The 26,678-nt window shown below is 49.5% G+C and overlaps 3 protein-coding genes across 10 annotated transcripts; 1 reads left to right on the forward strand and 2 right to left on the reverse strand.

Annotated features, from left to right (window-relative positions):
• Positions 1-1,055: 1,055 nt before the first annotated feature.
• On the reverse strand, positions 1,056-6,802 carry ehd2b (EH-domain containing 2b). 2 transcript variants are annotated; one of them, XM_084019764.1, is made up of 7 exons: positions 6,505-6,802; positions 5,365-5,724; positions 5,116-5,292; positions 3,648-3,763; positions 2,650-3,062; positions 2,403-2,567; positions 1,056-2,319 (listed from the first exon to the last, which is right to left on the reverse strand). In XM_084019764.1, exons 2-7 carry the CDS (start codon positions 5,583-5,585, stop codon positions 1,771-1,773), a joined length of 1,641 nt encoding a protein of 546 aa, XP_083875890.1. In that variant the 5' UTR covers positions 5,586-5,724; positions 6,505-6,802; the 3' UTR covers positions 1,056-1,770. The 2 variants fall into 2 exon arrangements, with proteins under 2 accessions (XP_083875890.1, XP_083875891.1); XM_084019765.1 differs by having other exon boundaries at positions 3,666-3,763; positions 6,505-6,800.
• Positions 6,803-7,129: 327 nt separating this feature from the next.
• On the reverse strand, positions 7,130-19,863 carry bicra (BRD4 interacting chromatin remodeling complex associated protein). Of its 7 annotated transcripts, none has more exons than XM_084019760.1 (15): positions 19,701-19,863; positions 17,319-17,364; positions 17,164-17,209; positions 16,559-16,624; positions 14,227-16,272; positions 13,858-14,040; positions 11,992-12,615; positions 11,625-11,802; positions 11,438-11,535; positions 11,212-11,346; positions 11,066-11,115; positions 10,575-10,723; positions 10,405-10,499; positions 10,203-10,305; positions 7,130-10,116 (listed from the first exon to the last, which is right to left on the reverse strand). In XM_084019760.1, exons 1-15 carry the CDS (start codon positions 19,825-19,827, stop codon positions 8,309-8,311), a joined length of 5,754 nt encoding a protein of 1,917 aa, XP_083875886.1. In that variant the 5' UTR covers positions 19,828-19,863; the 3' UTR covers positions 7,130-8,308. The 7 variants fall into 7 exon arrangements, with proteins under 7 accessions (XP_083875886.1, XP_083875885.1, XP_083875883.1 ...); XM_084019759.1 differs by having other exon boundaries at positions 10,203-10,308; XM_084019757.1 differs by having other exon boundaries at positions 10,203-10,322; positions 10,404-10,499.
• A 1,676-nt stretch (positions 19,864-21,539) lies between these two features.
• On the forward strand, positions 21,540-26,666 carry napab (N-ethylmaleimide-sensitive factor attachment protein, alpha b). Its single transcript, XM_084020252.1, has 11 exons — positions 21,540-21,771; positions 23,147-23,226; positions 23,324-23,440; positions 23,820-23,866; positions 23,961-24,038; positions 24,151-24,206; positions 24,820-24,904; positions 24,989-25,093; positions 25,167-25,235; positions 25,541-25,591; positions 25,777-26,666. Exons 1-11 carry the CDS (start codon positions 21,674-21,676, stop codon positions 25,876-25,878), a joined length of 888 nt encoding a protein of 295 aa, XP_083876378.1. The 5' UTR covers positions 21,540-21,673; the 3' UTR covers positions 25,879-26,666.
• Positions 26,667-26,678: the final 12 nt, after the last annotated feature.

A 26,678-nucleotide genomic window follows, 5' to 3' on the forward strand; every position in this document is an offset into this window, starting at 1 on the left:
TCCGCAGCAGGTTTAGTTAGTGAGGAATTCCCCCACGCAAACACGGTGACGTGTACGGAGACCCCGCTTTTGTTGAGTAAGCTTCATTGTTGGGGATGTCTGGTGTTGGTGGGGATCCTCCTCTGTAGCGCGCACACACACACACACACACACACACACACACACACACACACACACACACACACACACACACACACACACACACACACACACACAGGTTTATGACTCATGTAACAGATGGGCATTGTTTAAACCTCTCTGGAGATTCATCTTGTTATTCCGTCTGCAGCCACTCAAACACATGAGGAGCCAACGTTCCTCGTCGAGAACATCGGGTTGGATTCCGTCACCTCACTTGACTTTTTTTTCATGCATGGCCTCCCTCCCTTTTCTCCCTGAACACCCAGGAGAGGGTGTGGTGCGCTGCAGGTCCGCCTCAGGAATTCTCCAAATAAGGGGCTGTTGTTTACGTCTTTCATGAAAGGTACAGTGTCTAGATCCTGTGTGAAGCCTAAAGGAAACTTAGCGGACCCTAGGAAAGGAGATATTAATAACTCTGGGGCCAACCCACCACATTCTTCATGCGTGAGTCACCGAGCCGGAGAGCGGGAGGAAAGGGCTGCTTCGCCTCTGGTTCTCATTTGTGTTACTTTTCCATGGAGGAGTGGAAACGGGGAGGCGGGGAGGGGCAGACCTTGAGCGCCTCGTGAAACACACACGGCTCTACATGGGACATATTTGTGTTTAAGGATCAAATCAGAACCACTGACAGACGCTGCTGAGGGAGTGAATGCAGAGTAAAGAGGGATGGGGGAGATGTGTGTGTGTGTGTGTGTGTGAGAGAGAGGCACAGAAAAGGCTTCGGTTGGTGGGAATGAGGGGCGAGAGAGCTTTGGAAAATGTTGGTATGGTACTTGGCAGGGGAGAGTGTGACTCAGTGTTTATCTGGCCCGTCACCCAGAGACCAGCGAGCTCCACAGAAGAAGAACGACCTCGTTAAAGAGTCCCGAGCGGTTCGTTGTGTACCAAACTAACCCTGACAGATACAACACGCACACAGTCAGAGGATTTTATTTGGTTGCAATACAAGTTACCATAAGAACAGTTGGTGGAGCCGTGTACAGTAGTCAGTAATCAGTCATCCGTCCCGAGGTGATCTCAGCGAGGCGGAAGCTCCCGTACAAACAAAACAACAGCAACAACAATTACAAAAATAATGTAGAAAGTTTATGCACCAAGACAATCTGTGGCATGTAAAAGCATCAAAGTGGATTAGAAGTGTGTGCTGCCAGTTCTGATTGGAAAAATGCAATAAACAAATGATTTGAGCGATATAAATTTGCAGGAATCCTATAAATTATCAACACTAATAATACTGTGCCACTCCTCTGCGCTCACTGAAGGAATGTTGGATTCAGAAGACACGTTTGGCCCCGTATTCTGTCAGATGTACGCTGAATACTGCTCACTTACAGGGTGCAGCCGGGAGTCACGTCTGCTATTCAAACACAAGCAGATATATTTTTTAAAGCTCGTCATAAAAAGCTAGACTTTAAGGGAAGAAGCAACCAGACCTGGTGACTCCGAGGCCTCGATCCAGATCCGGGAGGATGGACTTTCATACAGTACGTTCCTTTGTGTCGGTCGGAGAGGACGAGGCGATGCTAACACCATGAGTCGGGTCTGGGGGGGGGGGGGGGGGGGGACAAGAGCATAAACAAACAGTAGCACAGCCGACAGAGAAGTGTCTCTCAGATCCCGGATCCTGGTCTACGCGTCGGAGCCCTTCTGCCTGCGTTTGGAGGGGGGGATCAGGCGCGTGGGCAGCTCAGGGGGCAGACCGTGGCCCTCCAGCTTCACCTCGATCAGGTGGCCGGCGAGGGCGAACTCCTCGTCGTCCAGCATGCCGTCGTGGTCCACGTCCGACAGCTTCCAGATGCGTCCCAGCACCGAGTTGGGCAGGCGGGAGCTCTCCATCCAGTCCTTGGCCTTGTTGCCGCTCAGCTTGCCCTCGTTGGGCGCCAGGTTGTAGAAGATCTCGTCGTACTTGGGCTTGTCTTTGGTCACCACCCAGTCCTCCTCCTCCTCGCCCCCCTCCCCGTTCTCCATGGTGAAGGGGTCGCCCTCGCCGAAGGGTCCGGCCCGGGTCCCGAGGAAGGCCCCGCCCTGCACGCCCAGCTGCTCGCCCGCCTCCAGCTCCTCCTGCCGCAGGAGGGGCATCAGCTTGGCGATGTCTGCGGAGAGCAGCTCGTCCAGGGCCGCCATCAGGTTGGGCTTCAGGGTTTTGAACTTGGAGAAGTCATGAACATTCAGTTGCTCCTTCAGAAGAGTGGCGATACAAACGTGTTAGATTTAAGGGTTCATTTCAAGCCAAAACGGTTCCAAGTCTTTACTGGACTCACCTGCATCTTAGCACAGTCCGGGAAGTCTCCGGCAGAGATGTTGTGCTGCAGCTGGATCTTGGAGAAGATCACCGGCAGCTGGTAGATCAGATTCTTCTTCTTATTGTCCTTCCTGAAGACGGACGGCATCTCCTGCTTCAGATAGCTGATGATGTGGGCGTGGACCTGCGACGGAGAGAACCACAGTCAACACAGCCGACATGAGTACAGTAAGCTGACCCAGCGTCGTCACGGCGATGACACCCACCCGGACCAGGCGGGCCCTCTTCACCAGGTCGTTGAGTTTGCGCAGCGCCGCGTTACGAGGGAGGTTCTGGATGTCGTTGAACAGATCCTCCTCCTCCAACTCAAACAGCTTCCGGTTGTCCGGGACCATCAGGGGCTCGGACCAGAAGGAGCCGATGTAGACCCGCAGGACCTCCGGGGTGCCGAACACCTTCCCCAGGGACCACATGAGCGCCCCGTAGACCCTCATCAGCTGCTGGGTGCCCACCATGTCGGCCTTGTTCAGCACCACGCGCAGCTTGTCCTCGTTGCCCTTCAGGGCGCCGATGGCCTCCGAGAACTCGTCGGAGATCTCCAGTTTGTGGGCGTCGAACAGCAGGATGATGCGGTCGACGCGCTCGGCGAACCAGCGCAGCACGGCCGGGAAGTCGTAGCCTGGAGGGAGGAAGAGGAGGAGACTCAGAGAGATGTCATGGAAACAGAGAGGAGACCCAAACATCTGCATTCACTCCATTTAAATACTCCACTTTTACTGAAGTAATCTGAGTACTTTCATGTCAACATGATGATACTAAACGTTTCAGATTCTCTACTAGTTGTACTTTAGTCGTGAAGATTAATTGTTTTTTGGATCCCCTCGGACCAGAGGACCGCCCGGACCAGAGGACTGGATCCAGGACCAGAGGACCGCCCGGACCAGAGGACTGGATCCAGGACCAGGGAGGACGGTCTGGATCATCCAGAGAACCCAGAAGTCTGGTTCATGGAGACCTCCAGGGTGTTGTGGGCGGAGCCTCCAGGGTGTTGTGGGCGGAGCCTCGGAGGGAGGACTCAGTTAAGGGATTAGTCTCTCATGCAGGTCGGTGGAGGATAATGGGTTACTTGATGCATGGAGGGTGAGCTGTGACACTGTGAGGATGAGGGCCCGGTTCTGGGTCTGGTTCTGCTCGGTGGACCGGGGTTAGATGAGTTTTATGAGGCGCCGGCGTCTCTGCTCGCCCCCCCATTCCCTCTCCTCACCTTTGTCCCGCCTCTCACCTCGGCTCACTCGCTGCTTGGCCCCCGACAGGATCCCCGGCGTGTCGATGATGCTGATGCTCTCCAGGACCTGGTTGGGCATCTGGGCGCACTGGAACCTGGTCCCAGGGAGACGGGGTCACATGTGACACGGAGAACAAGTCAGTGAGGTCAACGAGGTCACGGAGGTCAGTTTGGTTTCAGAAGAAAAGAATCTAAATCATGTGAGAAAATGGTGAACCGTTATCAAAGCAGTCAATGAGACTGCCCTCTCCATACCCCCCCCCCCCCCCCCCCCACTGAAGGCCATTGTGTTCGAGCAGGCCTCTCATTGCTGAGAGCTTCCTGAAGGAAAATGACCACCGCTGCCAGAATCAAACAATACGGCCACTAACGATGTGTGGCTTGGAACAACAACGCCGCTTCCTCATGAGCTTAACGAGCCCACCGGTCCCGGACAGGAAGTCAGCGCAAAACAGAGACGCAAACACGCCCTGCAGAGAGAGAGAGGGCATCACAGGTTCTAGGCTCAGGGTTCCTCCACCTTCTCCAAACTCAAGCACTTTCCAAGCATTTCCAGGTGTATTTCCATGCTTTTCCAGCCCCTTCCAGCTGTGGTAAACTCCATATTTGTACCAATCCAATGGTCAGTATTCAGTCTACTTATTATGTCACTTGTTCATCACATTAAATGAGATGTTATTGTCCTCTAAACAACCAACATGATGTTTGGAGACAGCTTTTTACAGAAGGACCACAAATGAAAGGAAAACTAATTCCACTAACAGATCCACAGAAATATAATCACCAACTATTTTCATCATCTGTTCATCATCAAAAGTCATTTTTCATAAAGAAATGTCAGAAAATGCTGTTTTCAGTCCCTCAAATATGGAGATCTTCTTTTCTCTGTTCTATCATAGATGTCATCACATACAACACACATTTCAAGACCTTTATTCTACATCCAAGCACTTTTCAAACCTGGAAAACACCACACTAATTCTAACACTAATAAGTGTTTTCAAGGATTTCCAGCACTCCACGTGTCTTCCCGCTCAGATGAGGGTCATGTGACTGGGTTCTGGGTTTAATGGAAAAACACAGTAAACTTCACTGAAGTCTGTGTGACTTCATGTTTGTCTTTGGCCCCGAGGGGCCCCCGAGCCGTCTGACCTCCTCTTTCAACTTGTGTACATTGCAGTTCCTGTCGGAGTACATTAGCTTCCATCACCCTGACGGTGACATCGCTCCCTTTCTCCACGGTTTCCACAAATAAGGCGAGAGCTCAGAAACCTGGCACACGGACTCCAAATTCCACAGAGCGAAAAAAACCAAACTCTCTTATCTCTGCTTCCCTGTTTTCCCTTCTTGGGTTCTCTCACATAGTCGGTCCATGCCTCAGTGGACTCACTACACCCCGCCCCCTTCCCCAGGCCCCTCCCCCAGGCCCCTCCCCCCAGGCCCTCACCTGTTGAGAAAGGTGTTTCCAAAAGGGTTGAGTTTGCGGAACGGCTTGTTGGGGTCGACGATGAGGGCGTTCCCGGGGATGACGCCCTCCACCTCGCCGTGCATGATGGCGGTGAAGCAGTCGGTGGTGGGTTCAGGGCCCACCCGGCTCCCGGGAATATCCTGCTCCAGCAGATACCTGTCACAAAGAGAGGTTGTTACTTCAGGACTGCTAATAAAGGTTTGACAGTGATGTGGGGGGGCGTCTCACTTGATGAACGTGGTCTTCCCGGTGGAGTACTGCCCCACCACCAGCACCATGGGCTTGTTGTCGAAGTCGGCGTCCTCCAGGCTGAGGGAGTGGAAGTCATGGAAACCGTAGTACTCCTCCAGAGGCAGCAGCTTCTTCCGATACAGCGACTTCAGCCCCTCTGTGACGGTGCGGATCACCTCGGGTGTCTTCTTCACGTTCTTCCTCCCCCAGCGCGACATTGTTGATTCCACTGGTTTTAGGGCTTTCCTGTATTTGTGTGAATGCTGCTCCCTTTGACCTTGAAGCGTCCTCTGCACACGCCGAGAGGGACGATAGGGCCGATGTTTCCTCTGAACTCTAATCTGCCCCCGCTGGCTGCTGTAAGGTGGACAGAAAAGGAGACGCAGTGGAGGTTCATCAAAGAGATATCAAACCACAAGTCCAGAGCAAGGATGTGGAATCTGGAGCGGGACTCTGCCAAGCTGCTTCAGCACAGGCCTGGAAAAAGTTGGTGTTCGGCTGGAAACCTCACAGACCCAACCCCGATGTGGGGATCACACACAGGCACGGCTCGTTTAATTACAGTGAAATGAGTAAGACATTCCTTTATAGGCTCCTCTCGCTGGAACATGAACTACGTTCCCTTTCTTTTCTTTCTTTACATGAACACAAAGGCACGAAGGTGAGACGCTTCACTCTCCCCATAATCCCATCTGAACTATAAATAAAAGATCTGCCCTGAGAAAACAGGCAACGCAGCCCTGACATGTCACAAGACCAGTGTGGAAACTTCTGCTGGTCAAAATGGCGAGCTGGGAGATCTACAGGAGTCGTTAAATGGTAAAAAAACCAAGGCAGCGTGCCAGCCGAGCTGCTGACAGGCTTTTCTGTGTGAATCAAAAGGTTTGGTTCAGACTTCTAAAGTTTAAGGATGGTGGAAAATGCCTTGTGGGTTTTTTTCTTTTACGGATTCAGAACTGTAACACACAAGGAGCAACAACTACTTTAACATCCAACAGGAAGGAAAGCTGTTCACACACAGAAAGTTTCCCCTTTTCATTAATTCTGCAGCAAAGTTGTGATATTAACACTAACATCAGGTTTCCACGACGGCATCACAATCTGGGCATGCAAGTACAAGTTAAAACGAGTATTTACCAGGTTATTATGGGGAAAGCACGGACCTCTTCAAGCCTGGATCCCTCTCTCTCTGCCCTCTGGAAAATATGTGGACTTGAGGAGACAAACAGCGTCTCGGAGAGCTGCTGCTACATGTATGGGTGTACCTCCGGCAGCGAATGGGAAGCCTCGGCTGGATCAGACTTCTTCTCCGGGGCTCTAATGTGTTTCAGATGATCTGGCAAGCTTCCTCTCTGTGATCTCTGGGAGAGCAGCAGCAGACAGTAGGACTCAGCGAGGCCACGGCAGGCTGCTTGTAACAGGGATGCCTGGCAACGCTGTGGGCCGATGAGCTGTGGTGAGAGGGCGTGGACCTGCAGGAGGAGGAGGAGGACCAGGGGGTGCATACATTATTTGGGTGGAGTTTTTTTTTATTTTTATAAAACATGACACAACATCAGTGTGCTTCTGCATATTTTGAAGGCTAACTGATTCCTCGTGCTGCAGCGTTCCTCTGCTCGACTGTAACGTCTCACATGTGACGGGTTTTCCCTTCATCAGTCAAAGTTACTGCTACGCTTCCATGCACCGCCTGGTGGCCGTCTGAAAGAAAACCTCCATCACCACACAGTATCATCCCTGAAGACAAACACGAGACCACCTGGACGGTTTCATAAAAGAAGCAAGGTTTAATTTACAGTTTTACTAAATGTACATTTCTTTTTAAAAAGTGTCATTATACACAATAAATACAATACAAAATTAATCTGTAATACTATACTTCAAATTCTCTTACGGTCTTTTTTGTACATTATTATTGTTCCTTTTTTCTCCCCCGTTTCAATGCTTGTGCTGCGTTTGTGTTCTGAATTGTCCACCGGGCGTAAAAAAAAGAAGAGGAGAGACACTCAGAGAGACAGACGGGAGGCAGTGAGACAGAAAGATGAGACTGACAGACGGCTTAAACCGGTCTGCCCCCTGCTGACTGAAATGCAGAAAGTCCTAACCTGGCATCACAAGCAGCAGAGGGGTGTGTGTGTGTGTGTGTGTGTGTGTGTGTGTGTGTGTGTGTGTGTGTGTGTGTGGTGAAGAAACAAAAACCTCATCTGACATTAGAGGCAGAAAACATCAACAGTACGGCACTACATTACCCAAGAGTCAAAGGAAAACAATCAACACTTCCACATGTGAGACGGAGCATCGGGAGGTCGAGGCTGATGGCAGAGCATTCTTGATGAAGAGGTGAAATTAATTCATCATCTGTATGACAGGAGGATTTTAATGTGGTTGGGAAGAGAAGTATATTAGGATATACTATAGTATATACTATAGTATATACTATAGTATATACTATAGTATATCGAGTTGTATTATGAGACTGTGAATAAAACTGGTTGCATCCTCTCAGACGTCGGGAAGTTAACAAAAAAACACAGGTTGTTGACCTCTGAACTGTTGTAATGGTTCTTATCGAGACATTGTTTTAAACCAGGAGACGAACCAGTGAGGGTGAGACGGGTGAGACGGGTGAGACGGGTGAGACGGGTGAGACGGGTGAGACGGTGATCGGGAAAGGAATGTACGAATACTGATGGAGAAAAAGAAAAATAATGCTTTGACCATTTCATCTGGTTCCTTGGAGCTCAGGTGAAGAGAGAAACACACACAGAAGGCATAAGAAGGTTCACCTTTGACCCCACGCTCACTTGTTTCCACCAGGGGGACGTAACGCACCACAAAGAAATGTCTGGACAATTCAAATGGACAAACAGAGGCACCACAGCGTGGCGGAGTAGTACAGTGAGCCCCCCCTCCGTCAGTCCGGCCCGGGGCCGAGGGTCTGTTATCTGCTCTGAGTCTGGGGGACCAGGCTGCCGTTGTGGCCCCGCCCAGCGACCTGAGGGTGCTGGGCCAGGGAGGAGGCCGAGGAGGCGGCCGAGGAGGAGGAGGGCGGGACTGAGGGTCTGTGGGACGAGGCGGCCGAGCCCCCCGGGCGCTGGCTTTGGTGTTGGTGGGCCCGGCTGTGCCCCCCTTTGATGTGGTGGCCGCGGGCGGAGGGCTCCTGCTGCAGGTTCAGGATGCTGTCGATGGCACACTGCAGGTGCTCGTTCAGGGAGTCGTCGGGGGGGCTGCCGCTGGAGAAGCTGGCGTTGTCCATGTCGGGGGAGTCCGACTTGCAGCGTTTGGCAGGAAGCAAAGAGTCTCGCGTGAAGGAGGACTCCGGAGAGGGGGGCCCCGGGGCATGCTGGTCCACCCTGTACGCCCCCCCTGCCCGGTGTCTGTTCTTCCCACTCGCCCGCTTGTATTTACTTACATCCGCCTCTGGGGCGGCGTGCTCCTCCCCTCTGTCCTTGGCCCCCTCCCCTCTCTCCCTGTCCAGCAGCGGTGGGAGATGATGGTGGTGCGTGGTTTTCACGCCGCGGTTAAACACCTCGTCCATCTCGTCCAGCCCCCCCAAACGGCCCGTTTCGTGGCCCGCCTCCTCCCTGCCTCGCTTCTCCACCTTCACACTGGCTATGACTGTCCGCTCTGAGGGGGGGGACGAGGCCTCGTGCCTGGGGGGCGACGGCGTGGGTCTGGGGTAGGACAGACTCTCGTCCCCGCCCCCCGGGACGCCGGGTCTGACCCGGGGGCTAATGTTCTCCCGGTAGGTCTTCCGAAGGGGGAGGCGGCATGTCGTCTGTGAGGGCGTGGCAGTGGAGGCAGAGTTGTGTTTGATGCGACCCGCGTCGTGGTGCTCCACCGTCCCGTTCATTTGGGTGGAGGAGGAGGTGGTGGTGGTGGACGAGGACCATGTATGAGAGGAAGAGGTAGAGGAAGACGGGGCTGAGGCGGGGGGCACGGTACCTCTCAGTGGCGGGTCACACCGAGTGGTTGCCGTGGTGACCGATGAGGCAGAAGAAGCAGTGCAAACGGGCGACTGAGTTCTGATGACTGTAGCAGGAGGAGCCGGTGAAGGGAGGGCCTTTGGGTGCGGCGCAGCAGCCTCAAACTGGGTCTGGGTCTGAGGCTGGGAGGTGGACTGGCTGCTCTGCTGAGGTTGGGGTGTGTGCACTGGGTCTAAGGCAGTGTTGTGGACCACCTTGCTGAACCCCGTCTGGTCCTGCTTGATCTTCAGCTTCAGGCCGATCCTCCTGCGAGCCTCGTAGGTCTTCATCGGCGGTTTGCTGGTTCTCTGCGGGAGAGCGTCGTCGTCGGCTGCTTGAGAGTTTGATGACGAAGAGGAGAACGAGGATGATGATGAAGCTGCAGGAGCACGACCGAAGGAGGAACTCTGGCTGGTGGTTTCGGCCAGCCGGCCCGATGCAGCCGGAGGTGGTGGGCAGCTGCTGGACCAGGACACGGAGGCCCCGCCCCCACCATGCTTTATTACTAATTTGGTAGGGGGGAACGGGGTGGAAGGAGGTACTGGAGGAGGAGCAGGAACCAGAACCGGAGCCGGAGGAGGAGCAGGAGCTGGAGCTGGAGGTGGAGCTGGAGGAGGAGGGGCGGGGGCGATGTGTGGGGGAGGGGCGGGGGCAGGAGCTGATGGTGCTGGACCAGGACCAGGACCAGCAGCAGCTCCGCTCACTGACGTGGCCTCGGCTGAAGAGGATTTCTGTCGGGATGAAATGACACTCTCCAACATGCGAGCGTTCGCCACAAACTCCTCTGCAAAGAAACAAACAGAACCGTTTGTAGAATACTGAATATTAGCATGAAGCTAACTGAGATCAGCAGATGAGGAAACCCCGTACCTGGTCTCTCCTTGGCCAGAATCCTGTCCTGACTCAAGGCGATCTTCTCCTCCTGGATGAACATCCGGTCGATCATCACCATCTCTGCCGAGGGGCCCAGTCTCTGCTCAGGTTCAAACGCCAGTAACCATCAGTTCAACATCAACTCAGCACAAAGACGAGGACGACAAGGACGCGGCGCGAGGACGGGCTATCAACTTACTTTGGACTCGGCGAACAGCAGGTGGCGATACTTATCCAGCATGGCCTGCGTCCGCTTCAGCAGATGGCAGGAGACCGTCTCGAACTCATCGTCCACTGTGAAGAGGAGCGACACGATGAAGATCACGACCATGGGACTGTGGACGTGCGTCACCAGAGGGCGGTCCTTACCTTGCTGGTAGTCTTGAGACGTGTTGGCAGTTCCCTGGTAGAGGTGGTAAGGCAGCAGTCTGTGCAGCGTGTCCTCGATGGAGTGGAACGGAGCGCTGTAGTTTGGGTGGAGCACTGAACCCTGCTGTTTCCTCAGCTGCTCCAGCATCCTGCAGAGGCCAGTTACACACATCTCCATTCAAATGCATGTGGTTCATTCATCACCATCATTATTACCTATAACCTATAACATATATGCTATTATTTACTTAGTCATCAGTAACTATTAAGTATCCGTGTATATGTGTAGATTTCATATCCGTTTATTTACTTTATTGTATTTATTTATGAATAGATTTTTTCGGCTTAAGGAGGAAAAAGACAAGTCATGTCGTTCTCTTACATTGTACGTTTTAAATGTTTAAAGCTTTTTCATTCCCTGGAATCAACAGCTAGATAAAAAAGGATCAGTCATGGATAAAATAAATGAATGAAATGCATGTGGCACACACCTGGCCTCCTTGCTGGGCTCTGCACTGAAAGGCATCTTCATTGTTGTCGTCTGTGACGGGAACAAACATTCAAAATCAGAGGTCACACCTTCGAGCTTCCAGGTGGTTTTTTCTGGCGAGCATGCAGTGGCCCCGCCCCCTTTTACCTGAGTTAGAACTGGAGCTGGGGGCTGCGGAGCAGGCATCTGAGCAAGACTTGCTCCCAACACCTGGATCTGCATCCCACCTTTCCCCAGAGTCATCCCCCCCACTGAGCTGATCACTCCTGGCTTTGGCTGAACCTGCGGGGAAATCCGTTTTAAAAACAGTCTTTTTTCAGATTCAGGGTTGAAAGTTGCAGAAGCATGCGTGTCCTGGAGGTGAGGTTTGTACCTGTGCAGGCTGGGTAAGGCTTGAAGGAGTGACAGGCTGATTCACCATTGCTCCAGCTGGCCCTTGGGCTCCTGAGAATACCTGTAAGTCACTTGGCGCTAAGACGAGAAGAAAGGAATCATTACAAAAAGGGAAATACTTTGCGGTGCGTTCAGGGTCCTGCTGAATCCAATGAGTTGTGTCCAACCTGTAGCAGGAGCTTTGACGAGCACCGGCGTCGGCTGCAGCACCGACAGCAGCTGAGCCGGTTGGCCGGATGGTGCGATGACCACGGTGTCGACAGACACGTCTAGCTGGGAGCTGAACTGACTGCCGGCCTGAGGTTGAGCCGACTGCTTGGCCTGCAGCAGGATGTTCTGCTGCACCTGAGGACGCATCACCACACCATGCTTTACTTCTGGACACGAGGGCTCATAGAGCTCCTAGAAGCCAAAGTGGACTGGTTGTGTTCATTTTAAAGTGTAAAGCGTGAAAACTAATCACACTTGGGATGTTTCTGCCCTCCTTAAAATATATCTAACCAATTTTACGTGTCGGACTCCGTGGGACAGTACCTGGTGCAGCTTCTCCAGCAGCTGCTTCTGCTGCGGCGACGGCTGCGTGATGCCCGACAGCGTCTGGATTTGTGCTCCTACTAACTGCAGGTGGTGCTGCTGCTCCGCCGTCAGGCCCTGGATGGGGAGCTGGGCTTTGACCACCGCGGGGGCCGGCGTGCTGACGGGCAGAGTGGTGAACTGGAGCTGTGCGGGTGGTGTTGGTGGTGCCGCGGCGGGAGGCTTGGGCGACTGCGACATGGGGGGCATGTCTTGTTGGTAAGGGGCGGGCTGGGAGGCCGGTCGGGGCTGAGGCTGGAGCTGGACTTGAATGTGCGTCTGCTGGGGCTGGCCTTGGGGAGCCGGCTGGGGCGACTCGGCCATCTGGTTGTGGACGATGAAGAGCTGAGGGTGGGACGAGGGCGTGCAGGATCGGGAGGGGGTCAGAGACTGAGGCTGGGGCTGAGAGGGAGGACGCGACTGCTGTTGGTGATGCGGCGACTGGATCTGCTGGCTCAGCGTGAGGGGAGACTGGGAAGGCTGGGGTCTGTCGGCCACCGGGGGCGCCGCCACGTGAGTGGTCATCACCGGCGAGGGCGACAAGCTCTGGATCTTCAGGGACTGCTGGTGTCCACTGGAGGGGACCTGGAGAAGCGGAATCGACTGACATTTGATTCAAGAATGCAAACAATATTTTAACTCAGGAAAATCACACACGGAAGGTTCTGCATGCACACGGTAAATAGTTAACATGATTCTAGTACACGGCTGGAGATTTGACACCAGAACCAGAGCAGGGCTGGGCGATATGACTGGATCAGAAACTTCATCAGGATATAAATATATCTTATGATACGATGCACATGCATGCATGAGAAATGATTCACTGGCTTTAAAACCAGTGTTCCACTGTTACGCATCGCATTAGACTAAAACAAACCTCAGAAATCATTTTGTTGGCCGTTTAGTCATGACCTGCGTGAAATGGTTCATTTGCACGGCAGTTAAAAATAATGATGATCAATATAATCACAATTCCACTGGAAACAGGAATTATCGCCCAGCCCCAGTTAGAAAACACTCACACTAACGTGGGGAGAACAACATCAAACAATACAAAAGCAAAGTGTTAAGATCTAGTAGTAGCTGAAGTAAGAGTAGTAGAAGCCGACCGATTGGTTTTCTAGGATTACAACATTAAAAAAGGAGAATTAATCATTTAATGAGCCAAAAAAAGGAAACGCAGTTGACAAAAAGCAAGAATTTAAAAGTTTTAAAGAAGTTGGGGGTGATCTGAGGACCTGGTCTGGTTTTGGGGGTCATTACACGGGTCAGGGTCGGGGCACATGGGGAATCTAAACGATGCGTATATGTTGAGAGGTATGGATTGATTGATTGATTGATCAGTCGGTAATGAGACAGATGAAGGTGAGTTGATTCTGATCAAGCAGAGAATTAGTAAAGAGGTGAACAAGTTGCAGCTCTTCTATTAAAAGCATGAGCATGTGGTTTTTATATTCTAGGAAATTAGAATGGATGAAAAAGACCAATTAGTTAAAAATGTAAGTTAAAAAAAAGACATTCTACAGAGATGCATACAGCTTAACAGTGAAATAGCACAGTGGCTGACACAACACACATGGACAGCTGGGATAATCATGGCTTGACAGGAAAACAAAAAGCACGTTGGGAACACAGAAGCTACAAGCGAGTCATTGTTGAGGAGATGAAGTGTGAGCGCGATGGAAGCAGAGGACGGATGCTGAAGAGGAGCACAGAGCAGTGACGGGAGAAGGAATCCTAACACTGTGGCGGCAGCAGCAGCAGCAACAACAAGTGGGTGGGGCTTAACATAAAGGGGTGGGGGGGGGGGGGGGGCGTTTCTACCTGCTTTACCACTGCTGCCGTGTGGGAGGGGCCGGGGGAAGGGCTCTGACCCACCCAGGAGTCAGTTAATTGGCTGTCATGGACAGCGGGGGCCGGAGCAGTGACGCTGTTGCTGCTGACGATTACAGACGCTGGGACGCCCACAGAGGGGGTGGACTCGTTGTCTGATTGGTGGAGCTGCTCCTGATAGGAGTACATTTACCATTTCAGGACGAGGGAGGGAGGGAGGGAGGGGGTTTGGAGGGAGGGGGGGGGGGAATAAAATAGTAAACCAAAGAGGTCAGACCAAGAGAACACTCGTGCATGTTATTTATTTTTTAATTGGTAACTGCAGTACACAATGAAACGTGCAGAGAGAGTCACACTGACCTGCTGCAGGAACATCTGCAGAGACTCCTGGCTCAGGATCATGCTGGAGCCCTGGTTGGTGAACAGTAGCCTCCCCGGACTGTGCTGAGCCTGATGGGGGACCAGCCCCACTGCTGTGACAGAGGAAGAGGTGGACACAGACAAGGACGGAGAAGAGCAAGGTACTGTGGTTGCCACAGACGACGCCGGCTGCATGGCGAGGATGGAGGACTGCGGTGCGTGCTGATGGGCCGGGTGAACCGCCTGGTCCGTGGAGCTGCCCAGCACGGTGACGCACTCCCCCGGCTGGCCTTGAGCCATGGTCGCCGCTCCGGTGCTGCTGGGGACTCCGCCTGGCTGAGGCTGCAGGGCGGGCTGAAGGCTGACGGCGGGGCTCAGACCCTCCACCTGACTGAGCATGGTCAGGGAGTTCTGGATGGGCATGCCCTGTATGACTGTCTGGGCATGACCTGAGACGGTGTGGGTTTGTGTCTGGCTTTGACTCTGAGCCAGCGAGACAGGCATCTGAAAGAGGGTGGGGGTGCCCATCTGGCCAGACTGGAGCTGGATGGGTCCAGACAGGATGTGGGCCCCAGAGTGGCCCTGTGACGTCAACATCTGACTTAAGTTGATCTGGTTGGCAATGAGCTGTCCCCCAGGACCCTGACTAGTGATGATGTGCCCCCCGGGGTGCTGGGTCAGGATCTGCCCGCCTGCTTGCAGCTGTGGCAGGAGGAACTGGTGATTCTGACCTTGCAGGACTGTCTGAGAGGGAATAACGATGCTGCCTTGTTGGTTTAACAAGTGTACGCTGAGGGGCTTGCCAGATTGCTGTGCTGCTTGTTGCTTGAACAGGGCTTGTTGAAACTGAGAGCCTTGTGTAGTGGCTTGAGTGCTCAGGACAACGTTGGAGCCCGGCTTCCCCGTGAGGAAGGCTACGTTCTGAGCCGCAGAGACGGGAATCTGCTGCAGCCCGAGAGCCTTGTGGGCGTCGTTCTGTAGGGGCTGGGCTGCTGGCTGTGGGTGCTGCTGCTGCTGTTTGAAGAGTTTGGGTTGGATGGCTCCCCCCTGGGGGGGTTTAGGCTGAATGGGTGTTGGTGTGCGTTGGATGATCACATTCTGCATGATTTGGCCTTGAGTTTGCGTCTGGGCTCCGATTCCTGAACTTAGAGCGGTGCTGCCGAAGCCCACGAGCCCGGCGGGAGCCGTCATCGTGACGCCACTGCTGCTGTTCGTGCTGCTGACACAAACAGCTGGTCCGTTTAAAGCTGGAGGTCCCAACGTGGCTTTGTTACCTTGGATCAGAAGTCCACCACCTGAGCCTCCAAGCCCCGCCTGAGCACCAGCACCTGATACCTCTGGCCCAGACTGGTGCAGCTGGTAACCCCCCATGGCTTTAGCCAGGATCGGCTGCCCAGACTGATTGATAGTCATGACTGTGGGCTGACCCACAACCTGAATCTGTCCGATACCCAAATGTCCAGACTGACTCCCGTTAGGAAGAGCTTGGAGACTTGAAATGGGTTGAAGCGTCACGTTCCCCAGTCCCACCGGCTGCATAAACGGCTGAACACTAATGGCCTTGTTCATGACCTGGGGTTGGAGTTGGAGGCCCTGCTGAGCCAGCACTGACCCCAGCATGTCGGCCGTGGCGTTGGGAGGAGTAGCCGTGGTGCTCGGGGCCGACCCGGGGAAAATAGCCGCTGCTCCCCCGACACCAACACCTATGCCTACACCGACGGTGGCGCCTCCGGCCCCAGAGAGGCCGGCGTCAGGCAGCGTCTGCACCACCTGCGTGAGGCCTGGAATCCCAAAGGAGCCCAGGTCCAGCTCAGCCTCGGCCTCCTGTAGGCTCTGCTCTGTGATGTTGGCCTCGGCCAAGCTCTGCTGCAGGATGTCACATGGCTCGTGATTTGTCCCAATGCCATTGCTCCCGCCTTCGCCACCCGGGGATCCTCCCAAGATGTCATCATCCTCCAGGAAGTCCAGGTCAACGCTGACCCTGGGGAGGCCCGCCGGCTCGTTGGCCGACAGCTGGACTGCAGGCTGGACCTCTGGGACATGGCCCTTAAAGGAAAGCAGGAGGCAAGTGAAACCAGGTGACGGGTGAACCTGATGGCTCGGTGTGATGGCGGTTTTGAGCGTGATCAAGGTAACACAGAAATGCAGACATTAAAACCCCCCACAAAAAGCTCTTGTAACACCGTAAACAACCACAAAACCCTGTTGGGAGATTGCAGCAAATCAAAGCTTGTATATATGTTAGTGGAAAAGGGTATTTGGAGAAGCATGCTACATAGATGGATAGAAAACAGGAGGAGGAAGAGGAGGAGGATTGGGGGATTTTACTCACCCCAGTGGTAGAGAAGAACGAGCTGGAGGGGTCACTCGAACCATCCAACAGGTCGTCAGTGTCCAACTACAGACACATCCACCCAGGATGGGACAAACAGAAACCAAAGGCACCCAAACCAGCAGGCAAAAAGCCACCAGGACAGAGAAACATACAGACCATCAAACAGAGGAGGGGGCAAGGAAAAGGACAGAAAAACAGTCCAGAGATCGTAAAGAACCAGCAAAAAGATAAGCGACAGAGGGGCAAAATGATAGGAATAACACAGAGTTGGGGAGCGTTAGTAATGAGCATCTTTCATTGTGTGAATTAGCCTCATAAAAACAGGGGAAGGCAGGCTGAGGACATAAACGGTGCAATCGAAGCAAAGACTTTTAAGCAGAGGAAGAAAATAAACAAAAAAAGTAGAAATAAAGGGGTTGAGGGACGTGGGATTCAGGGTGCATCAACGTGTGATCTGAAAGTGACTGAAGTACCAAGCCATGCGACGCCCCCTACCAAACTGAGACTCCGAATCATGTCAATTACAAATCCCCGTCCTGTAAGCATATAAATCACCGTCCTAACATACGTGTCTTTGTTCACTTGCTTTCGCTCTTACTCACATGGGTCTCAGATCCATGAAGAAAGTCATTGAGAGCTTCTGGGTCACTGCGGGAGAAAACAAGTTGATTCACGACAGCGAGGAAAAGATGAAAGACGTGACTGAACGGCTTGTTAAATATAAAACGGATCTTTCACGGCGTCGGCGATGACTTACCAAATTACATCTAGAAGGCACCTGCCATCTTCATCATCCATGACAACTGTTAAAGATGGGAAAACGGTTTAAAATCCACTGATTATCAATAATCTTCTTCTCGTGCGTTGTCCAGCTGCATTTCTGTCATTTTGTTATTATAACTGCACTGAATTGTTTTATTCTAGCTCTGTATTTAATGCTTCGGTTGTTGGCTGGAATAGTCAGATACGTGTCTTTGTAACAGGAATCTACATCTGATGGTGATCAACGGCTTCTTCAAACGCTCCTCTGCCTCAGTGTCACATTATTTTACAGACAGAAATTAAACTGATATTATTGGATTCCAGGGTTCCCCCTCAAAGTGTCAGATTCCCTGACTTTTTCCAGACTTTCACTGACTTAAAAAAAGCTGAAATGTCAGGACATTTAACGAAGGTAAAAACAGGCCGTCTTTGTGTTGAGCAACTTTTCATGAAACACATTCATTGTGTTGTTGATCATAACAGTAAGTAATCATAACAACCACTCATAAAATAACCCAGTTAATAATAATAATTTAACCCCAAATTAATAATAATAATAATAAAAGAAATGGCAACTAAAATGTAAACATGCTACAAACAAAATTCTCTGATATTAAAAAAAAAGAAGAATAAAAAAGATCAAATCCCCTGATTTTCCCAGTCTGGAAATACTTTTTAAAATGCCTGATATTCCAGGAATAGCCTGATATTCCAGGAATTACCTGACCCGTGGGAACCCTGGGATCGTTCCAGCAATCTTATAGTTATCCCACATTTATTTTGCTGCGTTGATGATTAACTACACATTAAACTACAACACACAAAAACCCCTAACATACCGCAGGAGACTCAATAACATTCCAAACAACTTTAAATGATGCTTCTAATTCTTAATTACCCTTCAGAAAGTACCGTACACACAGTTTGTTAACTGCAGTCGTTCAGCCAGCTTCAGCTCGCTGTTGTTATGAAATGATTATTTGATTAAATAATTGTTCTTACTAAATCACAGTAGACCAAATACAGAAACCCGATATTCTACATGGCTGAATCTCCGGGATTGTTTACATTAGGTTTTTTTGCGTTCTTGATCATCTTTGTTTATATTTTGCTCTATATATTTGCGCTCCCTCCCACTTTCTTCTGAACAATAATTCCCACCAGGACAAATAAAGTTTTATCATATCTTAGATTCATTTTTATTGTTGTTCATCTCCTGTTGTTTCATAATGAATTTACCGTAATGACTGAAAACATTACACCTTGCTGTCTTTGTGAGACTAAAGCAAACTCGGACTACACTGACACTTCTACTGAACAATATGGTTAAATAAGAAAAATACAACTTAAGAGTTTAAACACACAAGGCCACCTCCATCATCAGTTGTAACACGTTTACGAATATAAACAATAACAAAAGGAAAGACCTGATGCTGCTGTGACGTGAAGGCGAGGAAACGCGCACGGCAATTAGACAACAAACTGAAAACGCGCGGTTTTCACGCAGCCTGAAAAAGATCCGGAGTGCGGGACTGTCGCCGAATTTACCACCAAGTCTCCCCAAGTGCGCACACAGTTTCCTCTTCAACAAAAAAACCACATTGTGCAGACGCGCATATATGAGCGCGGCTACGTCCCCCGGTTGCCGCTCTCAGAAAGGCAGCGGATCCGTAGCCATTGCTCGGTCCGAGCCGCCGCCAGTGCGCAGGATATGAATGGAGCGACGCTGCAAGCAGGCTAGCTACATGCTAGCTGCTGTTTTCAGCTTCTGTCGTGCACATTTCACCGATTCGTTATATCACACGGCATCTAACGGCAACAAGAGCCACCCGTGACTCATATTAACCGAAGCATTTCCCCCTGTTTCACCTCTTTATTCACCAGCATCTCAAAGCATCTCGGTTCGGAGGGGAGGAGGGGGGGGTTCGTTAGCCTAGCCTAGCCTAGCTAAGCCCAGCCACCAGCTATCAACAATATTCAGACGCACAGCTAGCTTGAGCCTTTGACATTCAAAACAAACCACCGAGTGACACAGTTTTAAACACCCGCGTTGCCCCGGCGGCACCTCGGCCGGACCCCGACGCGACGGTCCCCGGTCACCGACGGGAGTGAACGCAGCCGCGCGGCGAAAGCTATCTATCTCCCAAATGCGAGCAAAAAATATGAGTAAATGTTGGGATACTCTTTGGATGGAGGGGGGGGGGTTATGCTTGGGAATTCGCTGGAAAACGACTACGTTAGCGGGGCCGTGCGGCGGCGAGGCGCCCCGCGGCCCCGCCGTGCAGTTCGCGGGCTTCGTTGCAGCGGCGTGAATATTGCAGCTTTGTTGCAGTTATTTGTATTAATAGAGAAATCTCTACATTTGTAACAAACTCACCCGAGACGATAGAGGTGCAGGCGGCGCGGGGTCTCCAGGACAGCCTCGCACGGGCTGCTGTACAGGACCCAACTACGGGCAGGAAACAGGAGACTTCCGTTTTGCCTGAGTGAAAACAATCAAACATGTTTTGCAGCTCGTCGGTGCCGCCGGACGGTGGTGTATTCAGGTGAGGATTTTAACTGAAGTACAAGAACTAATAGAACCACTCAACTACAAATAAAAAGGCCTGCCTTCAAAACCTTACATAAGTATGTACAAGTATGTCGACGTAATCAGATATTACTGATTAAGAAGGGCCTGAAAAAAAAAGCATTTTAGTAAATGTGCTGTTCTTAAACCAGTTTTTTATTCTGTTTTAATTGTGTTTTACTCTGTAGCATCTCGAGATTGTTTTTAACAATGAAAAGTGCATTACAAATAAAATGTATTATTATTATGATTATTCAAGATTTGTATCGTCATGTCAAAAGTACAGGAGTCACAAACAAAGTAAAGTAAAATGAAATTAAGTAAAACATAAAACATAAATAAAATAAAGCTACAATTAAGAGCATGTTTGTATTTATAGGCAGTACCGGTTTATACGTATCTGTTCTCATGTTTCAAGAGGCTGCTTGTCTGTTGCTATTTTATTCTTGTCCAGCTACTCTTTGTGTTTTTAAATTACATTTGAGGCTTTTAAAACAGTTTATTAGTAGTTTAAGATATACTCACACTGGAAGGGTATGAATATTTGTATCTAGAAAGTAGCCCAACTAAAGCACTCGGTCAAATGTAATAAGAGTAAAAAGTAAAATATTTCCCTATGAGATGTAGTAAAGTAGCATAGAAGTACTGGAGTAAAGTATGCAACCTCTAAATGATCCCTAAAGCCTCCAGTATTTAAGTGAATGTCGGCTAGATAGTTTTTCATAGGGTTGAAGTTTGATCAAACTTTTGATCGTGCAATGACATCAAACATGTGGATCTCACGTAAGAAAACCTAATTTTCTAAGTTAAATGGCAAGGTATTTATCATCAAAGAGGAGCCATGAACACTTTAAATGTTTCTTGCACATTCTGTATTCTTCAGATGGTGGTCTTGCATAGTCTTTGTGGACAAACGGTCCAATTAGACAAAGTTAGGGACAACATCATTTGGGGACTTTTCCTCAAACTTGTTGTCACGCTACTGATTATAATTCAGCATAATCCGATCCTAACACGATAATCAATGTGAGAAAATATCCTTGGACGTCAAACAGGTGCCTGTTCTGCTCAGCTGAAGTTCCTGTTTATGATCAAACACGGGATTATTAAACGGAGCTCGCAATCATAATATTCTTCTTGTGGGTGTCAGTCCTGTGATTAACTGGGGGCCCGTCAGTCAGGATTGGATCCAGTACCTTGCAATCTTTCAAAGGTTAAATGGGTATTTCTTTGTAGTTTGTTCCCATACGGCATCAGTACAGTGCTTTATGAATTACATAATGAAGTAAAAGAGTCACACTTCCACCGTCCTGTCCTCCGATCGGAAGATCGTGGGTTTGATCCCCGGGTCCCCAAATCAGCACCATATGTGCAGCTGCAACCTTAAAGTGATATACTCTCATTCATCCCTGAAAATAGTAATTAAATATATATGAAAGCAAGAATTATTGCACATTTCAATAAAAACAAAAATAAAAAATAAATACAAACATGTAGAGGAGTTGATTATGTTTAATTTGCACATTTCAATCAATAATAATAATAAAAAAATACACCATAATGTCTGAGGGTGATGGAATCGGGGCTTTACGGAGAGCCCCTGAACGCAGCAGCAGCTCCCGTGTCACGTGACAGGGGTGCTGGTTTACTTTGCGGCAGGTGACGTGACCACGCAAACTCAGCCCCAGCTGCCGCTACGCCTAGCACTGAATAGCAAGTTGTTGTTGACTTCTGGCCGTTTTCTCCTCGGTTTTCCCCCCTCGACAGCAGCGACACGGAGCATGGACAACAGCGGGAAAGAGAAGGAGGCGATGGCTCTGGAGGCCGAGGCCGAGAAGAAGATGAAATCCTCGCAGTCGTTTTTCGGAGCGATGTTCGGGTGAGTGTCGGGGTTTTTAGGCTAGTTCTGGCTAGTTTCTGGTCAAAGCTAAAAAAAAAAAGGCCAGCTATGCGGAAGGTGGTGGTTTTTAGCCGGACGGGTTCCCAGCAGAGCGGAAGACGGGTTAGAAAAACAAGCAGACACCGCTGGAGCTGCGACGCTCGGCTGCTTCGGTGTTTAGCCTCGGTTTAGCTTAGCTTAGCTAGCGTTATCATAGTTCCGACCACCGATCTGAGAACAGGCTGCTTTTAACGAGGCTACACGATCACAAGCGCTGCCATGTCTCTGTGATGTGCTGACGAGGTTGTAGCTCCTAAATGTCCGTGTTAAACGTTAACACAAAAGACTCGTGAATATTAAGGGTTGCGGCTCTGGCGCCATCTAGCGGGGGAAACCTCGTAAACACCACCGCTCGGCTCTGGGAGGAGATCACGTGTCTGTCACATTTGTTTACAGTTAGCAGAGCGGAACCGATCTGTGATCAGATTCCCTAAAATGGTTGGTAGTTTAATCTCAGTTTCTGTTTGACGTAGACACTCCCATGATGATGATGAGCAAGGGCTGGTACGGGTGCTGGAAATCCTTGAAAACTCTTGAATTTTAGTGTGGTGTTTTGATTTCAATGTCTATAAATGTGTGTTGTATGTGATGACATCTATGATAGAACAGAGAAAAGAAGATCTCCATATTTTCTGGACTGAAAACAGCATTTTCTGACATTTCTTTATGAAAAATGCCTTTTGATGATGAACAGATGATGAAAATAGTTGGTGATTATATTTCTGTGGATCTGTTAGTGGAATTAGTTTTCCTTTCATTTGTGGTCCTTCTGTAAAAAGCTGTCTCCAAACATCATGTTGGTTGTTTAGAGGACAATAACATCTCATTTAATGTGATGAACAAGTGACATAATAAGTAGACTGAATACTGACCATTGGATTGGTACAAATATGGAGTTTACCACAGCTGGAAGGGGCTGGAAAAGCATGGAAATGCACCTTGAAAGTGCTTGGAAAGTGCTTGAATGTGACTTTGGAGAAGGTGTAGGAGCCCTGCATCTATGATATATATTGTGATTATGTCATTAGTGTATTTATAAAGCAACATACTAGATACATAATAATAATAATAGCTTAGCATAGTGTATACATCAGCAGTATAATAGTCTAGTATGATGCAGTATAATATAATTCATCGGCCTTATGAGGATCAACAAATGTGTTTAACTGTCAAAAAGTCAATTATTCATTTAGATGACAGAATTCTGAAAAAACAATGAAGCATTTGGTAGTAAAATGTGAATAAAAATGAAATCTAAGTGACTTGGTGGTGATCTGGCATCAGTCTGAATACGTGTACCTCTGCTGTCACACAGGGGGTCCTCCAAGCTGGAGGAGGCCTGCGACATGTACGTGAGGGCAGCCAACATGTACAAAATGGCCAAAAACTGGTGTGGTAAGAATCAGAACTACAGGCTGAATGAACAAGAACAATGATTGTCCCCTTTTCCAACCGTTTGAATCCTTTTTCACGTGAAATATTTCCCATTCAGCTGCAGGGAACGCGTTCTCCCAGGCCGCTCGCCTTCACCTGCAGATGCAGAGCAAACACGACGCCGCGACCAACTTCATCGACGCAGGAAACGCCTTCAAGAAGGCCGACCCACAAGGTCAGCACTGAATCATACACCAGTCGTGTTGCTGTGTTTATTTTATTGTGAATGTTTGGGTTGTTCTTATTGAACTGTTTCTAATCTGCTCTTCTTGTTGTACAGCACTTTGATGGAAAGCGCTTTATAAATACATTTATTATTATTAAATGTATGAAATAAATGTATTAAACGGCTCCTCCCACTGAGCAGCCGGGAAACAGGAATGTGGACAAATTAATAATAATAAAGATCAATAATGACATTAATCTAGTGGTCACTATTTGAGGCACAGGAACGTAGTTTAATGGGCTTTTTCCTGTGATATTGTTAATGAAGTTCATTCTTACTTTGTTCTCTTGATGATGTCTAAATATGATAACATTATATTTCTCAACAGAGGCTATAAACTGCCTGAACCGAGCGATTGAGATCTACACTGATATGGTGAGTGAATCAACAGGGAACTCACATGATTACGTTTGAGAAGATGAACTTCTGGATCATGTTGATCTCTTCGTGTGTTTTGTTGTTTCTTTAGGGTCGCTTCACCATCGCAGCCAAACATCACATCACCATCGCTGAGATATACGAGACGGAGATGGTGGACATCGACAAGGTCTCATATCTGGGTTTTCATGTTGATCATTTTCAGGTTTAATTCCAGTAAAAGGCTGATTGTTTTGCTTCTAATTTAAAAACAACTACTGATCATCTTTTTTCCACTTCAGGCCATCGCTCATTATGAACAGGCAGCCGATTATTACAAAGGTGAAGAATCCACCAGGTGACTCTTTCATATGATCAATATCTTCTCGGCTTTCATGTTTGATATCATCCTTCAGTTCACTTTTCTTTTACCGTCGTTAAGTAACCAGGGTTTAGTTGGTGTTTTCCAGGTTTGAAGAGTGCTTGGATTTAGAATAAATGTCTTGAAATGTGTGTTGTATGTGATGACATCTATGATAGAACAGAGAAAAGAAGATCTCCATATCTGAGGGACTGAAAACAGCATTTTCTGACATTTCTTTATGAAAAATGACTTTTGATGATGAACAGATGATGAAAATAGTTGGTGATTATATTTCTGTGGATCTGTTAGTGGAATTAGTTTTCCTTTCATTTGTGGTCCTTCTGTAAAAAGCTGTCTCCAAACATCATGTTGGTTGTTTAGAGGACAATAACATCTCATTTAATGTGATGAACAAGTGACATAATAAGTAGACTGAATACTGACCATTGGATTGATACAAAGATGGAGTTTACCACAGCTGGAAGGGGCTGGAAAAGCATGGAGATGCACCTGGAAATGCTAGGAAAGTGCTTGAGTTTGGAGAAGGTGGAGGAGCCCTGAGTAACGATGGTCTTTGACCCTCGATGTCTGTGAACTGCTTTTTCAGCTCAGCGAACAAGTGCCTTCTGAAGGTGGCGACCTACGCGGCTCAGCTGGAGCAGTACCCCAAAGCCATCGAGATCTACGAGCAGGTGAGGTGACGCTCGGCGGCGAGTCGGTCCGATTGTCGTCGGGGAAAACAAACGCCAGCGTGAATCATCTCTTGTGATCTCCAGGTTGGAACCCACGCCATGGACAGCACGCTGCTGAAGTACAGCGCCAAGGATCACTTCTTCAAGGCGGCGCTCTGCCACTTCTGCGTGGACATGCTGAACGCCAAGGTGAGGCTGGAACACCTGGACTCGTGTACGAGGACTGGGACGCTCTCCTAACATCTGACCCTCTTGTTTCCAGCTCGCTGTGCAGAAGTATGAAGAGATGTTCCCGGCCTTTTCAGACGCACGAGAGTGCAAGCTGGTGAAGGTCAGCCGTCGTCCTATTCAGAAATCTGCAAAACAAAACGCATCGAGTAATCCTCCAGATAGAAGAGTTCCTCCATAATCCCAGAAAGTAGACCCTCAATACCCACAACAGCTCTCTGCTGGTTCCTCCTCTGAGACGACCTTCAAAAACAAACGTGCTTGTAATGAAGCCTTTTCCCTCCAGCATCGTAGAACAAAAGTACCGTCAGCTTAGAACACTTAAGCCCCGCCCCCAACACTTCTGATTGAACGAAGACAGCCTGGTATTTAATATATATTCATATATCATGTGTTTCATCCCACCAGAAACTCCTGGATGCCTGTGAAGAACAGAACGTGGAGGCCTACACCGACTCGGTGAGTGGACATATAGGATCGTTTTGACGTCTTTTTATTGACAGGCAGACAGGCAGGCAGACAGACAGGTAGGTAGGTAGACAGACAGACAGACAGGTAGGCAGGTAGACAGACAGACAGACAGGTAGGCAGACGGGTAGATGTTGATAAATAGATGTAATAAATGATAAACTGTCATTTCTCAGGTGAAGGAGTTCGACACGATCTCCCGGTTGGACCAGTGGCTCACCACGATGCTGCTCCGCATCAAGAAGACCATACAGGACGACGAGAGCGACCTGCGCTGACCTCCCAACCCACGCCGACCTCCCGACCCGCGCTGACCTCCCGACCCCTCGTGACCTCCAGCACTCTAGGACCTCGTCCCATCCTTCGCCTCCGCGCTAGCAGCGACTTGTTTCACCGTTAGCCCCCGATCTTCTCTCTCACACACACACACACACACACACACACACACACACACACACACACACAGGTAGCAATACTAAATCATACCAGCACATTTCTACATAAAGGTTTGGTTTTCTTGGGATTAAATGGATGAGAGGAGGCCACTTTGCTAATTTCTCCCAAAAATAATGTGCTTTAGAATAAAGTGACCAAACACACACAAACACGCTGGTGTTTGGTGCGTTCAAGTGCTCAGAATTCTGTGGGTCATATCGGTGCTCGGCTGCAGAGAGAGGCGACTCCACTTTATTCTGCAGAGTTCGTAGGACTGAAGATGAATCTAATCGTTTCCATTTAACGACGTTTTTAATTGACTAAAAGGCCGCTGAGAGGAAGCCCATTGGTCCTGGGTGAAAGCCCCCCCCCCCCCTGTACAGGAGTTCTTTCTCAAGTGTTTTTATTTTCCTGTCATAATTAACCATGCCGGATAAAGATTACAAATAAAGTAGAAGCCTGCCAATGATGCAATAGATGTGATCTATAAACATATTCTAAGAGGAGCGTCACTGATCTGAACACGGTTCCTTCCTGATGATTCCCTCAACACCAAACCGCTCTCAGACCATTTGTACGTTTTCCTGTCAAAAACAACGTTTGAATAAAAACCTGTCTGAGACACAAACAAGCCTTGTGGGCG

Source organism: Eutrigla gurnardus, assembly GCF_963514095.1.
Source record: "Eutrigla gurnardus genome assembly, chromosome: 10".
In the NCBI taxonomy this organism is placed as follows: domain Eukaryota; kingdom Metazoa; phylum Chordata; class Actinopteri; order Perciformes; family Triglidae; genus Eutrigla; species Eutrigla gurnardus.

What these genes read in the sequence shown, in the direction of transcription:
- ehd2b (XM_084019764.1), bottom strand. Translation starts at nt 5,585, where the DNA reads ATGTCGCGCTGGGGGAGGAAGAACGTGAAGAAGACACCCGAGGTGATC. An exon ending in GGGAAGACCACGTTCATCAA is followed by an intron (nt 5,293 to 5,364) that starts GTGAGACGCCCC and finishes TCTTTGTGACAG; the next exon opens with GTATCTGCTGGAGCAGGATA. An exon ending in AGAGGGCCCGCCTGGTCCGG is followed by an intron (nt 2,568 to 2,649) that starts GTGGGTGTCATC and finishes TCTCCGTCGCAG; the next exon opens with GTCCACGCCCACATCATCAG.
- napab (XM_084020252.1), top strand. Translation starts at nt 21,674, where the DNA reads ATGGACAACAGCGGGAAAGAGAAGGAGGCGATGGCTCTGGAGGCCGAG. An exon ending in TTTTTCGGAGCGATGTTCGG is followed by an intron (nt 21,772 to 23,146) that starts GTGAGTGTCGGG and finishes GCTGTCACACAG; the next exon opens with GGGGTCCTCCAAGCTGGAGG. An exon ending in TGGACATGCTGAACGCCAAG is followed by an intron (nt 25,094 to 25,166) that starts GTGAGGCTGGAA and finishes TCTTGTTTCCAG; the next exon opens with CTCGCTGTGCAGAAGTATGA.
- bicra (XM_084019756.1), bottom strand. Translation starts at nt 19,827, where the DNA reads ATGTTTGATTGTTTTCACTCAGGCAAAACGGAAGTCTCCTGTTTCCTG. An exon ending in CGGCAGCAGTGGTAAAGCAG is followed by an intron (nt 12,616 to 13,857) that starts GTAGAAACGCCC and finishes CCGCTTCTCCAG; the next exon opens with GTCCCCTCCAGTGGACACCA. An exon ending in TGCTGGAGAAGCTGCACCAG is followed by an intron (nt 11,803 to 11,991) that starts GTACTGTCCCAC and finishes ATGCGTCCTCAG; the next exon opens with GTGCAGCAGAACATCCTGCT.